At 41.5% G+C, this 15,056-nt stretch overlaps 1 protein-coding gene across 1 annotated transcript in view; it reads right to left on the bottom strand.

Annotated features, from left to right (window-relative positions):
- Positions 1-10,557, bottom strand: part of LOC116392429 (prolyl 3-hydroxylase 2-like) — an 18,188-nt gene extending 7,631 nt beyond the window's left edge. Inside the window, exons 1-5 of the mRNA XM_031863860.1 lie at positions 10,472-10,557; positions 7,675-7,681; positions 7,343-7,495; positions 6,410-6,599; positions 1,750-1,881 (exon numbers count right to left, since the gene is read on the bottom strand). Of these exons, the coding sequence (XP_031719720.1) occupies positions 1,750-1,881; positions 6,410-6,599; positions 7,343-7,495; positions 7,675-7,681; positions 10,472-10,557 (568 nt within the window). The remainder of the gene's footprint in view (positions 1-1,749; positions 1,882-6,409; positions 6,600-7,342; positions 7,496-7,674; positions 7,682-10,471) is intronic.
- Between the last annotated feature and the right edge of the window lie 4,499 nt (positions 10,558-15,056).

Genomic DNA, 15,056 nt, shown 5'->3' with positions numbered 1-15,056 from the left:
CTCTCTCTCTTTAGTAGCTTGTAAAGGGGCAGGGCTAACATAAGACTTCCTGTCTTGGCCTAAGCTGAGGCTGTCAGCTGTGTGCTCCCTGGTCAATAAGAGTCTGGAGAATTGAGCTCAGTCAAACAGAAAAACTTCATTGGGGATTTATTCAGGAAACGTAAGAAGCTAAAGCACAATCCTGCTTTAACTGCTTACAGCCCACAGTGTTGCTGGGTATTAAAGTACTAAAATTACTGACTTGTGACAGAAAATGCTGGTACTTGAAATAAGAAGTAAAAATGCTGCTCTATTTAAAACATGCAACATACTGCTAAAAAATACAATCTAACTATGCTAGATATAGATGAACCTGGCGCACTGTTTTAAAAATGAGAAGTAGTTTTGTAATCCATATGTTTAAAACCTGACTGCCAACAAGTAAATCATACACTGCCTTGATTTTGAAGTAGGTAACACACAAGTGATTAAAGAAGTACTTATTTAACATAATTACTGTGTATTCAACATTAAGGTACATTAAAACAAATTGCATTTGAAAGTAACCTTCCTCTGCAGGAATGCAGCAAGCTACCAGTATGTTTTGTTCCCCATTAAACGGTCAGAACACAGAAAAATGTAAAGCAATGTAACGTTTTCTGAAGCATACGGCTAGCGATTCATACGATTTAAACTTTTTCAACCTTTCTTAAAATAGATCTTGCTTTAATTAACTAAAAAAAGACTGATGATACTGAATTTACAAGCAAATGTACACCAGCACTGGCTTTCATCCTCTGCAACTCGCCCAGTACATGCATGCAGTTATATATGTGAATCCTTTATGTGTGAATACACACTTATTGAAAAGGAGGACTGTCAGAATGCAAAAATATAGAAAATATATGGCTGAAAAATGCCAGCAATAGAGAATATTATAATTGGTATTGATATCAGTAAAAAAACTAAACAAAGAATGCAACTGAAAAAAACAGAAGCAGATTTGTGATTTCATAAGCAGTGATACACACTAAGCTGCGAGTCTTTTCACTTTATAATACAGTAGAATAACTGACTCACCGAGACTCTTCTTATGAACTAAAGACTCTTCAGGCTTCCACAGACTTACGATCACAGACAAGAAGACCGACAGACAGATAAAAACAGACACCCAGCAGCGGCTGTTAGAAATCAAAGCCTGCTCTCAGTGTGTTTGCACAGATCCAATGATCCACTTTGCTTTATTAGGGCCACATGCGCATGGGTCATTAACTATAATCTGGGGACCTCACAACCACTCAGCTCACTGTCTTTCCCAACTACGCTTTGTTGGTGTGCCAACACTCTTGTCTCGGAGGGTTTTTCTCTACTTCAACAACAGAAGAGTTGAGCCTATTTATTCTCTCTCTCACACACACACACACACACACACACACACACACACACACACACCTGAGAGCTCCTACATCAGACTGGATACGCCCATATAAAAGATAATGTAATTCTTGTGAAACAATGAGAAACTCTAAATGGGGTGCGGCCAACAGTTGATCGGCTCGGCCCGTCTGCAGCTCTTTGTGGTCACGGTGAGTTCTTGTACATGCACGTATGCAAGTGTTTGACCTATGGGTGTATACATCTTCTTTGTTCATAATTACACTAAGCATAGTCAGATAGATGTCATGTTCAGGAAGAGTTTTGTTTAAAAGGTTTTCAGAAAAATTAAATCAGTAAGGTCTGAATAAGTATTACATTCCTTGAACAACTTACCGTGGAAGTAGGCAAACTGAAGGTAGTCGTAGTGCAGAGGCAGGTAGTTCTCCATCGGGGAGAGGCGGCCCGGCCGGGTGGCGAGGTCTCGGACGCACTCGTGTTCACAGTGCAGCACCTGAGTGAAGTGATCTAAAACAAAATCAGATCATCAGCTTCACTTTGAGATCGTTAGCCGCTTCTTAAATGTTGCATTTGGATTCTTATTTCATTGAGTTTTTGGTTTAAGGGCTAGATACCCGTGTTCCCGATATCGATATAACTGAGGTGAGGATATGATTTTACAGAGTAAACAGCAGAGTAGAGCATTAAGGTTATGAAACAATAGTTCTTATAAATAATAACAATTGGATATCTGAAATTATTTTTGAGTCCTCAAAACGGGTTTACAATCCTCTTCATCTAGAGGAGGAAAATCTCCCCTCAAAAAACTTTAATGGGAGAAAAAGGGAAGACAGACTCTTCCTCCAGGATGGACAGACATGCAGTCTTGGCCAGAAAACATTTTTTATTGGTTGATTAACTAAAACCATGGTTTGATCAGTCCAACACAGTTTCAAACCAGAACAGTGGCCACCAGCTCCCCTTACAGCGTTTGTACCACAGTTACACGTAGTTTACTGCATGCCTAATACCACTGGGCATCTTGAGTCAGTTATACGACTGTGTGGTCTGTTGCAAATGTAATGCACCAATGCAATATGGTCACTATTCCAGGTTGGTCCCCTGCCCACAGCCATCAACTCTGCTGAGATCATTGGTGTAATATCAGCTCAGGGTTAAAGGACCACTGGAAATACAGCTGAAAATAATGAATAACTTGTTAGCATTACAGTTGTAAGAGAAACTAATAGCAGCTGATCTCCAGCTTATTATATTGATTTAATTATACAGACAAACCTATTTGGCGTCAAGGCTACATCACTTAGCCGATGAAGTGTATTCATCGTCTGTTTACTATATAGATCCCCATTGAATAGGAGAGCACCATTATTTATTCCTACGCTGAAAATAATAAGAACTTTGTATAAAACAGATATTGAAAGTTGCTCTTAAAGTGTCTTTTGTTCCCTGTTGTCCCGTTTTAGTTCTCTAAAGGGTCTGGTATTTGTGGGAAAAAAAAAAAACCTGGAGTGAGTTCAACTTGAGGAGCTGTATCAAATCAAATACAGCATGTCCAACATTATGTTATTCCCTGTTGCTGTGAAGTAAATCTACTAAATGTTGTTCCCATTTGAACAGTAAAGTGCTTTCATGTCTTTGTCTTCCCCGCAGGATCAACAAACAGGATTCATCACCACCTGAGGAACAATGGATTTCACGAGGCGCTGCATATTACTTCCTTATGTCGAGCCCCAAGAGAAGAACCATCAGAGTGGATGTGGTTGTGTGTGTGTGTGTTTTGAGCGTGATTGTAAAGTGAGGTCACTCTTGAGCAGCTGCAGTGCTACTTTCCTCACCCAGACACCAGAGTTGTGGTCTTTTTCAATCTCTTCAAGAGTCTCAGAGGAGCAGAAATATGAAATGTTTTAAGCCAGAATCAAGCAGGACCGTAACGCAGTTTCTTTTTTTCTTAACAAAATCAAATCACTACACGAGGAAGTCATTCAATTAAATACTTTCTCTTATATTTAACTGACGTAACGGATTATATTACTCTCACAAAATACAAATGTACACAAATAAACATTATAATCACAGACTCTACTGGAGTGGTGCTACGGAAAATAATCCCCTGATTTTAAGTAAAACAAAGCGCGGCCAAAACTAATTTGCCGGCTTTTCTGTGTTTATGCAACCTGGCCATACATACAGTATGTGAGACAAAGCACACTTGTCAGCAATTAAGCTGCGGCTAACGCACAAAACCCACCTCAACTTCCAGAGAGAAAGGTCTGACTCGTGTCATCAGAAGCACCACTGACCACAGTAGATGTGTATGTATATCAGTATAATCACGTTATTATGATCTGGTGCTTTGCTGTGGATACACGCTTCCCTCCACATCAAAAGCGTCTGATTCTCTGTAGGAAGATAAGTTATTGGCTGCACACCATTTTTTTTAAACGAAATAACATAATAAAAGTTAGCGTAGTGCTCGTTACTGCTCATTAATTATAGTGACCTCTGTTGTTGAGCTGCTCTGTTGCATTTAGGAGAGAGAGAGGAAACTATTCCGTAGCGGCTGTGCAGGCAGACCTGGGTTTTGTTTTACTTCTTAAGGGTATTAAGCTGCAAGTTACTATAAATAAATAAAACAGTAAACAATCAGCGGTCTACTTTGGTCAAATTTACACCACTGTTGTGTACAAAAATGTTCTGAAATCTGTAACCGAAAGCATGGACTGTGCATGGAAAAGGGTACCAGGTGGTGTGTTCAGGTGTTGGTGGGAAGTTCTGAAACCTGATTTTAAACTTGTCAACAGTCATTAACAAGCTATACTATCAAACAATGAAAAAAAGAAACTTTGCAAGTTTAAATATTAACAAAGTAGAAGGAAGTCTCTGAACCACAAACAGAGCCCCAAATGAAACCATTCAATCAATCTACATATTCAAAACAACAATAACATTTGCGGTTTGTAATAAATGTTCCTTTAAGAAGAAAAAGCCCTGCGATTGCAGTGAGGAAGAAACAAGGTTACTTCAGGTTAAAGAGAGACAGAGAAGAAGAGTCTTGTAGTGACTCGTAGTGGCGTTTTGGGTGCACTCAGTCTGCTGTTCTGGCTCTGGTTCAGGCTATTTCTCAGGACTGTCAAAGATGGTAACAGAGCATGTCTACCAAATCCCAGGGCTGTAACTGAACACAGTCCACATCAGAGAGAATATTGCTCAACACTTCGGTGCTAACTGGGGCTCGGACCGATCTTCCTTTGAGTTATTTCTTACCTTTATTTTTTTAACATTTGATTTATTTTCAAGAGAGACTGTGTACAATTATTTAAGGTGCTGATTTGGTTGAGAGTTTTCCTCTGGATCTGCACGTTATCCATTAATTGATTCTATTACCGAGTTTGTTAAAACGTACTGTGGAAGCTAAATACTTGGGCAGTCAGTTGGATGAGTCAGTTGGATGAGTAGGCTCTGGTATGTGTCACGAGTCTTCCACACCATGCCTTAACATCATAAGTAGGGTTTAGTGACTCCCAAGGGTCTGTTATGTGGTCTCGCCTATTAAAGTAATGTCAATGTTCAGATAACATTTACAAACCCTAAAATGTGGAATGTGTCCTGAATTTAAAAGAGCTGGATGCAGTTTCCCCCTAATTTAATAATCCTCAGACCTCAGTGCTGTGGTAAACCATACAACAATGAACAACTGAGGGAAGTCTGTGGGATCAAATCTTGCAACATGTGTCGGGGATATACAAGATTGGGAGCATTTCTATTGGCTCAATGGTTCTCAACATGGCGACGCCTGAGCCGGAGGCTCGCAGCTAATGGTACTAACCGCACAAACGGGCTAACAGAACTAACAGTGTTTACCTGAGTGGGAACCAGAGGATGGGCGCTTCCACAACCACGCTGCCGGTTGCGATGGTATTATCATCTCCAACCACAATATGAAAGCAGTGCAGAGCGGTGGCCGTGAGCTAGCCAGTGGGGTACGCTCACGTGCACCAACATGCACTGAAAGCAAGCGCTGCTGGCCCGGCTATGTCAACAAAGCAAGGAGAAGCTCGGATAACGACTTTATTCTATGCTCAGCTAGACATTACTCCACCATATATTTACATAGCAAGTAATTGTTTGCTGCTATATTAATGATCGGAATGTTGTATATGGCTCCTTTAAACACAGCTGCCTTTTTTTATGGCTGTTATCCGTCGTCTGCCCTTTGACCCAGTGCCAAGCCACTGCCAGGGAGATTTGATCACCCAGTGAGCATGAAGGGTGTTGTTCCGTCCCCAGGCTCCATCTCACCACAACAAAGCCCAGCTCGGGCTCAGGGCCACGCAGTTCAGTCACGTGCTGGTGGAACAGTCGCGTCAAGTTGATGAGATGTTTCACAACTGAACAGTCTAATTTAGAATCAACTAAAAACTGGATTTATGAAACCACTGTCAGAGGGCGGCGTGTCTAAAAATGAACACAAACTGTGGGATTTTCACATCAACAGAAAACACAGGGCAGGGTTTCTTAGAAGGCAAAGAACATATGAGCAACGTTCTACTGCATTTCAACATGCAGGTTAATTCAGACATCAGTTCATACTAGCAATAAAATATCAAAATATGCTATTATGCAACAGTAGAAAAACAAACTGAAACAGCTTGAACCAATGTTAGATGCCATCTTACGGTTTTGCTTAATTAGTGCCAGCTGTCATATCAGAATCAACATTGTGAATGTAACAAAAAGAGGGTGTGAAGAATGTAAACCAGAAACTAAACAAGAAAGTCCTGGTTCCAAATAGAAACTTGCAGGATAAGTAGTTCCATATTTCTCTAATTTTGCCATTATGAAGAATAAATACAGCTGATTACACCAACAAATCATGTCCATAATGCAAATCATGTTTATCTTTATGCTGGGATTTGAATGCAATATATATGGCCTTATTATTCCCTGGTTATTTACATTATGCAGCTTGAGAATAAATGCAGGAAAGATGAATGTCAACAGTTTTCCGTGTCTTGTTCGAGATGTTGGCTCTTACCCGATACGACTTCATGGAGGCTGTAACGGTAGCGGAGGTAGTCGTGGCCCTCAAACCTCTGCGGCCATTGACACAGGGCCCGGCACTCCGAGTCTGCTTTATAGTACTCCACCAACGCCTCCTCAAACAGAGCGATGGCTTCTTCGTGGTCGCCTTTATCATACAATCTCACTGCTGCTGCGAAGGAGCGCTGCGAGGAGAGACGGAGGATCATGAGAGTTAGGAATGATGGGATGAGTATTTATGACCTCCGGTGTTCAACAAAGCTCTTTATGACATACCGGTGTAATGAGGAATTTATCTTTGACAGTTTTATATAAGGAAATCTTTGTTCTTCATCAATTCATTTTACAAGTCCTTTGGCACACATCACGTTTCCTGCAGCAGCGGTGGTCATTTGTTTGGAATAAAGAGAAGAAACGCTGGCTGGGTTAACCTGAACTGTCACTTCCTTATGAATACATTTATAATACGATGAAATATACATGAATTTATAGTCTTTTGGATTGGAAAGTAAAGGGAAGTTACAGGCACACAATAACTTAAATTATCAGTCGTGCTTCAAAGTTTCTTCCAGAAGGTTCTGCGTGACTTGAAGATAAAGAGAGAACAGAGAAATGAGATCGTAAAAGAATCGGAGCAAAAAGGATCCAAAACTCTTCAGCATTCAGGGTTTCACCACAACAAGCACTAAAGAGTTTCCAGTCATTAAACTCAGAGTGCCATTAACACAAAGGTCCCTTCATACGGGGACCACAGCTGTACTTTTCCCTTCAGGATATACATCAAGTAGAAAGAAATGAAGTAGAAAAAGTTTTGTCCTGATTTGAAAAAAGATGAAAGTAGGTCACACTGATGATCTGAAACATGCTCAGGTAAGAAAAAGAGATAAGTGATGTTAACACGTCTCTGTATTAAGATTTCCTGGCTTACCTGATGAGGCCGAGCTTCTCGGTCCACAAAGTGCTCCTCCTCAACGCCCTGCTGGTCTTTGTACTGCTCCAGGTTCTGACCCATCTCCACATGTTCTGGGTTGGCCTGGAAATAAGTGTGAGCCGCCGCCGCCGCCTTTTCAGGCTGCTTCAACTAAAGAGAGAAAGAGAAAGAAAGAGCGATGTTATACATTAATAATAATAATAATAATAATAATAATAATAACAGACCTGTGAAGGCACGCATTCAGCTGTGCAGTTTATGAAGTTAGCTAAAATAAGTCATGACATGTCAAATTAGTGAGTTTGTAACTGCAGGAAGAAAGTGTTTACTAAGTATCTGCCCAACACAATCACAGAATAGGAAAGAGTGATTCTGTTGAATCCATTTCTCTTTTAAATATGTGAAACCGGATTAAAATCAAACAGAAATTGAATTTTTGTAAATTCAAGTGCTTTCAGAAAATTTGGAAAATCAGAGAGACAACCTGCAGGCGTTCTTCTGCAGGAAGAACAGATCACTATACGAGGGTGCATTCAAACGTTTCCTATAAATCAAATTTTGGCAAGTAATTAAGAGTCCACTTAAAATAAGTAATATATCTGAATCTAATTAATCAGAAAACAGAGAACAGACTGTTCCCATCCACATCTTGTCATCAGAGAGAGACGTCTTTATTAAAGTTCACTATTCCTGCAGCTATTATGACGCATGAGGTCTCTGCACTCAAAACTATGAACTTGATTGATGTTGGGAGTATTCAACTACATTTTGACCGCAGGCATCACAACCTCTTCCGAAGAAATGTATCAAACATAAACACATGGGAAAAGAGACCGTTTACTGTTGCAGGCAAGATAAGAGAACCGCTGAGTAGCAGGGAAATGTTGATGTGTGTTTGTGAGTGATACGGATACAGTGCAGACGAAGACTTAAAGATGAAACGGATGAAAGCCAGCAGCTGTAATACATCAGCTGGTCGACTGATAAACTAAACCAAGCACATGAAAACAAGGCAAAAACAGTGGAGTATGCTGTGACAGACAAGAAGCAAATAGGATCTTAGGATCTTTTCACTTCCATGTTTTTTTTTTACGAATTTTCAATTAATCTGCCAATTGAGAAATTGATTCTCTCAATTAATTTATTATTGGTTTAGTCAATAAAATGTCAGAAAATAGTCCAAACGTTTTAAAAATGTCCAAAACCCAAAGATCCTCTCATTGGAGGAGTTAGAATGAATGAATAATGCTTGACTAAAGTAATAAATGAATCAAAATAGTTGTTAATTTATTTATTTTAATCAACTCATTAATCAATCGTCTAATATTTTTTAGAATGTGTGTGTCTGTCTGAATAAAATACCCGAGTCTATAAAGTTCATGTTTTCAAAAAACAAAAACAAAGCTCATTTCAGAGATCCCAGATGTCTAGTGCAAGCTAGTTTCTTGTAGCTTTAAGATACGCTTGTCCCTTAAAAACTCGTCATTTTGGAAGAACTCAAACATCAGACATGCCTGGTCCTTATCAGATAAGATCCTTATCATGCTCAAGCCTGGACATGGGTCACCTCACACAATAGCTCCTCACTGCATAAATAAAAGACAGATTCAGAGAGGTGACAACAGACAGAGCTTGCTCTCTTGTGAAGGATCTTTTGCAGCAACATTATTGCCTTTGTTTAAATCCTTCATGTTCCCAACAGGTGCAACTGTAATACAGATCCCAGTGTTTCACAGTTGAGAAGGTCAGCCTCACTGGCACGACTGCCAAAAACACAACTGGCTGAGAGAGCTTCTCAACACACTCAGCCCTCTGTTTTGCCACTCAGCACTGGTTCATGTTGTTATGAAAACCTTTGTGCTTTTTGTTTTGTTTTCACGGGGTGAGTTAGAAAGATAAAGCTCCGGAATTCCCACATTTCTACAAGATTTGGAAAATATGTAGTTCAAGAGCAGAATGACCTTTTCTTCAAACAGCTGAATGTACAGACCCACGTAGATACAAAAACAAAACGTTGTGTTTCCACGAAGTCCGCTCAATGCTTCATAAATCACAAACAGATCTGATAGAAGAAGCAGAAATTCCTTTTTCCCCACAAACAACACACTCCTTCATACAGAATGACTCCCATGAGACACGATTGGGTCTCTTTAATGTGGTAGCAGAAGAGGCAGGAGAGGAAAGCCCAGCCGGACATGCTAGGTCCCCCGTAAAAGGCAAAAGAGTTGAGGTGGCGTTGAGTGCATTCCTCGTCAGATCACCCGGCTGAAGCCACAGGGAGACAGAACTGGATGATTCGGTTCGGTGAGTGGCACATATTAGGTCTTCTTGTCAATTCATGTGGAACGCATGACCAGTTTTATGAAATACTGTATGAAGAACAACTCCAATGCTGAATAAGAGTACGGACAGAGTTCAGATAGAAAATATTGCAACCAGTCAAGTTTCCATCCATGTCTGTCCAAAATGTCATCACGTCAACATTTTATCCTATGAGACATTGGTCACATTGGTTCATGACCCAACACAGAATATGTGATGGTATGCTATTTCCAGTGCGATAGATATCAATTGGAGATCAACATTCAGATTATCATATAGTAAGAAATGAATGACAGACAATATACAGAAGAAATAGCTGCACTTACATGCATATTCAAAAGTAAATGCACCAAGTTAAAACCAATTTTATGACAGAGTTCTTATGAAATGTGCAGATGTAAACCACAATCAAGTAGAAACAGACTGCACAACACACATCAAGGAAAGATGAGTAAACAAAAAACTCAGTTGCAACACTTGAGCACACATTAAAACGTGGAATGCATTAATCGCTGATGTAATCAGTTATTGTATCTTGGGTTGGATTTTTTTTCCTTTAACTGATGGCGCAACCTCAAGCACACATAATGAGTCCTCTGCTGCTGCATTCCTGAAAAAGGCTCCCCAAGGTTATTCAGAGAGAACGCCCCCCCTTAAAGACACTATTGTTGACTTGCTAATCATCTGCTGATATGTTTATTCCAGACTCCCACAGACTTAACAGCAAAGATACAGCGGTTGTGGTGTACAAAGGAGTGAAGAGGTGAGGGGGAAGTTAGTCTGCAGTCACACACCTGCACTCACCTGCCTCCACCTCCTCCGGCCCCGGCCCCCCTCAGTCCCTCGGGGACAACCTGGCTCCGGCCAGATTGAATGGAGGAATAGTGCATAGTGCAACCGACGTCCCAGCACAAACACAGCTGTGGTTTGCCACAGACAGATCTATTGTCCCGAGACTAGACACCCCAAAACCTGGGGAAGCCTCGAACATTTAGAGGCTCCCTGTGTTTTTCCTGTTCTATCATGAGGCTTTCACAGTCATGGATAACATTATTCCTAACAAAAAGACACAAAAATATGAAATTGTGCCATGACAAAACCTCAAATTTCCATTTGGAGGAATCTGGAACAGTTAAGCAGAAGAAGAACAAAGACCAGATCTACTGTGTTTTTCAGTGCGAGACAGATTCACCAACTTGGGTGAGAAAAGATTTACAGTCACCTGAACTCACACATATAAGTCACTACTATGTTATGGAGACAGATAATTCAACATGGAGGATTTCTTGGAGTCTGAATGCTGTATCAAACTGTCAAAATCTCCTAATAGAGATTCTGAACGGAAAACACATGCTCATATATCAACCAGAGCAGAGTGAAAGGTTGAAACACCCCCTCAGGTGACGGAGCAGAAATCAATCATGGGTTTAAAGCTAGATTGCCATTATTCTGAATTGTGTCATGGAAAGCACAAAAGCCTATAAACAGCAGTGTATGTGTAAATCAAAATGCCTCGTCTCTCCTGTGTCTGCCACAGAGGAGAGAATGGATACTCGGAAACTAAGTTGTTTTCTGTGAAAACTTTAGCCGTTGTGCTGCGTCTCTCCATAGGAGTGAAAGGTAGGGATGAAATCAATATATTTTTTCGACTTGCACATCACTTTGCTCCACATACAGCAACTGAAAAATGTTAGCACGAGCACGAGCACTACACAACAGAAATAATTGATCTGAACTCTATCAGTGAATTCTGACATAAAACTGGACGAGATTTAAAACCACAGCAATGCTAAAACTCTGCCATTAAAAGCAAACCGTGTGTACGAGTACATTTTTCCTCTCGCATGAATTTCAAAAGGAGCACCTGCAGAGGTGAATAACTACCACTCAGTCAGAGTCCTCAGTTTGCCCTCCTCACTAAACAGCAGCCTGAGTTAGAGCTGCTGGACCGCCCTGACGCCTCGCCCTGCACCGAGAGATGTGCTCTTGATGTGGGCACCGAGGAGTGCCAAGGCAAACGCACATTTGCATGCTTTTCTCCTCTGGGCCTCCTGCTTGATTCCCAGGTATGTAAATAAGCTTGAGCTGGTGCCAGAGATGAAGTTGTGGCAAACACCACGTATCCTACAGTTACACAGATGGCTTATCAGAAGCAGAACTACCACACAACAAATGAGGGAGGAGCTGGCAACAAGTGGTCAACGAGTGTCAGACCTGGCAACCGCAGTCCCGTATACTTGAGAGACAAGCTGTTTTAAAGAGTTCCTACAGCTTACTCTTGTAAAGATAATAGAGGTCAGTGTTCAGGTTAACACTGGACACTAGTACAGCTGCAATGAATCAGAAGACGTCCATGTGCAGTGAGGATGTCAAGGCTAAAGAGAGTGTTTTCAGGTCTTACGGTCTCAGTAAGCTCTTACCGAAGTGAGTTATGGTTGAACAGTGACTGAAACCACACTTCACACTCAACTTTCTGACGTAGGACTTGGGGAGGGAGCTGCGTCCGACTATTTTTGTAACTTATCGAAACAGACAATGTGAAATTCAGACTCACTTCATGGTGTAATAGGCCAGATGTGCAGAGGTGAGAAGGCTAAATGACTTATTCACTTGACCTCATGATCATCAGACATTTAGCATCCGATAAGCCTTAAAACACATCGGTGCATTACTCAGATTGGACTTCCTCGATCACATTTCATCTTCTAACCGGTACCTGTAAGAATACACGTACACCATTTCAGCCGTTTTCAGTCTGAACTTCACTTTATTGCTAATTCCTTACATCTTACAGCTGAATTTAAATAAACCATTTAGCCTGACCCTTCCTGAAAAGGCACATTAAATCATTACTGGCTTCTGGCTTCCTACAATACGGTATGGCACCACTTTTTCATTGAACTCATTCCAGCTGAAACATCTGCGAACGTGATAACTGCATCCTTGTACAGCCAATAATGGTTTTAAGGCCGGTAAAGTGAGAGAGGTGGTGTCTGCTTTAGAAAAACCAATGTGTTACAGCTGCGGAGGAACTGTCACGTTATCAGACAAACAACAACAAAAAAGAAAATTTCAGCTCAACCTGAGCTTGTAAACACTGTTCAAGGACAGGCATGGAAAGATAACATTAAAGTGAAACTCTGAGCTGTATTTAAAAGTAGACGGATAATAACTGCCAGGAGTTCCTACCGATCTGAAACTATGGACCTATAAACACAAGGAAATACAGCTTTGCCGCACAGCTGGGCCCTAAACACCACAGTCATCTGTCTGAGGAGCACCGAGTCCATTTGTACCAATCCAAGGAGCGTTTTAACGAGAAGAATATTTACTCCTGTCTAAACACAGTAGTCATTTCCCTGACCGGACCAATAGCAAAGTTTACCGTCACTAAACCAATATTTGTGTTACAAAGTGGAGGGTTTGAGGCATATTTGTCATAAAAGTATTTATCCCCACAAACAAGCAAGTAAACCGCATAATTATCTGTCTTTGGCTCAAGAACAGACATAACAAAGCACAACACCGAAGCCGTTTAGACACAACATTAGCGGGGAACTTTATGATAAGAGAAGTACCTTCATATTTGAGTTCATCTCATCGCGACAGGAAATAGATTTAGTTGTGGGTTGTTTCTTCCTGCTGGGCTGTAAGTGTGTTAGAGGAGCAGGGTATCAAGACTCAACACGGTACCACTTGATCCGTGTCTGCGGCACAGACTATTGCCAACAGTGAAATACTGAGGGCTTTATTAGAGTTCTTGTTCAGCTGCTTGTATTTGGACAAAATGTAATTCTCTATGGTTTTTACCGTCGAGGTCCATTTAAATAATGAGTTTAAATCTTGAGAAAACATATTGCACTTTAAGAGGCTGGCACTGATTTGAGCATCTCTCTGGAAAGAAGATCGAGAACATTTCACAATGCTTGTAAATCATGAACAAATGGGAGTGGGATTAGGGTTATTTTTGCCTGGCGAGGAAAGCTGCAAAGGCCCCCTGACTCTATCAAACAGAGCTTTTTATTGCCAGGGATGGCAGCAGCAGCAGCTATGCTGAGGGGAAGGCATTGGCACCGAGGCCTGGCACGAGGAACACGCTGTAGGAAAGTTTGTCTAAAATGGCTTATTACCTCCCCATGAGGCGAGCGCCTCACTTCCTTCCACTCTGGATTGCTTCAAAAAAGGCACACAGCGAGCACTTTGATTGACGATTCAAGGAACTTCAGAAATTCCTGGAAGTCTGGAAAACAACTTAGGTCGGGTTTTTGAGTGTTTACACTGGAAGAGCCCCTTCTGTAAGACAATATGTAGACCCCCCTATCCAATCAGACGTAGGTTTGACAAGACGACATTGTGGTGGACACACATGTTGTCTCACGCGATCACTGAACTTCCACAGAGGCAAACGGGTCTCGTGATGTACATGTCACGCTAATTGGACAGGAAAACATGACAGACTCTACACATGAACCACTCCATTACGCTCCCTTAAGTCTTTCGTCTCATTAACTCGGTAGCTTTGATGGGCAAAAAGCTGCTTCAGCACATGCTTACTGTACACACAGGCCACATAATGTCTTTACTGTACACTGGAGGTGTGAATTAGTCGCTTGATAATCTCGCCTAAATGATCCAGACAAGGGTTTGTTTTTGCTCTGCAGCGAAATCAGATAACACTTTTTAACACAAGAGCTGGACTGTATCTGAGACTTTTGCCGTGCGAGGCAGGAAACCAGCCGGCTGGGCAGCGTGTACATTACATGCAACATGGCTAACATGTTAAGCACATGCTGTGGAAAAAAACATGAGGGGAGCTTTTCCTTAGTGATGTCATGGGTAAATGTGGTCCACCTTTATGTCCTCCCTCCCTCTCCGTCACACCACCCCTCTCTCTCTCATCTGTCCATCCTGCTGACGGCTCAGCACAGTGGCCTCTTTCTGTCTGTCCTCGCCCCACCCAGGGCCAGAGCGTGTTCCTCCTATAAGGTCATGTCAAAGGAATGCCTGAAAAAGCCTCACCGCTGTCGCTTTTAAAAAGCCTCTTTCATTACCCCGTGATAGACACAGGAGGCGTGATGATGCTCGCACTTTCCTTCACCGGCCTCCATCAGTCATCCGTGTTACAAATCCCCGGCAGGCAGAGATTTTACATCCAAAAGAAAGCATCCCCTGATCAGCTTTGATTAAGGGGGAAAATGAGTGAACGTACTTGACCTCAGTGGCCTGAATGAGCCCAGAATGTGGAACAGGCGCTCAGGATTCAGAATCCATAAGTTATCAAAACACAGTTCATGTCCCATTATGAGCTAATCTGGTTCAGGCAACGTGAACTGCCGTTTGTACATCTGTAGTTGTGTCTGCACTGTCGCTGATATCATTTTGATGAAGA

Source organism: Anarrhichthys ocellatus, unplaced genomic scaffold, assembly GCF_004355925.1.
Source record: "Anarrhichthys ocellatus isolate YVR2014 unplaced genomic scaffold, GSC_Weel_1.0 scaffold30, whole genome shotgun sequence".
NCBI lineage: Eukaryota > Metazoa > Chordata > Actinopteri > Perciformes > Anarhichadidae > Anarrhichthys > Anarrhichthys ocellatus.
Note: the sequence above shows the minus strand (reverse complement) of the source record. Positions and strands in the feature narration are given on the sequence as shown.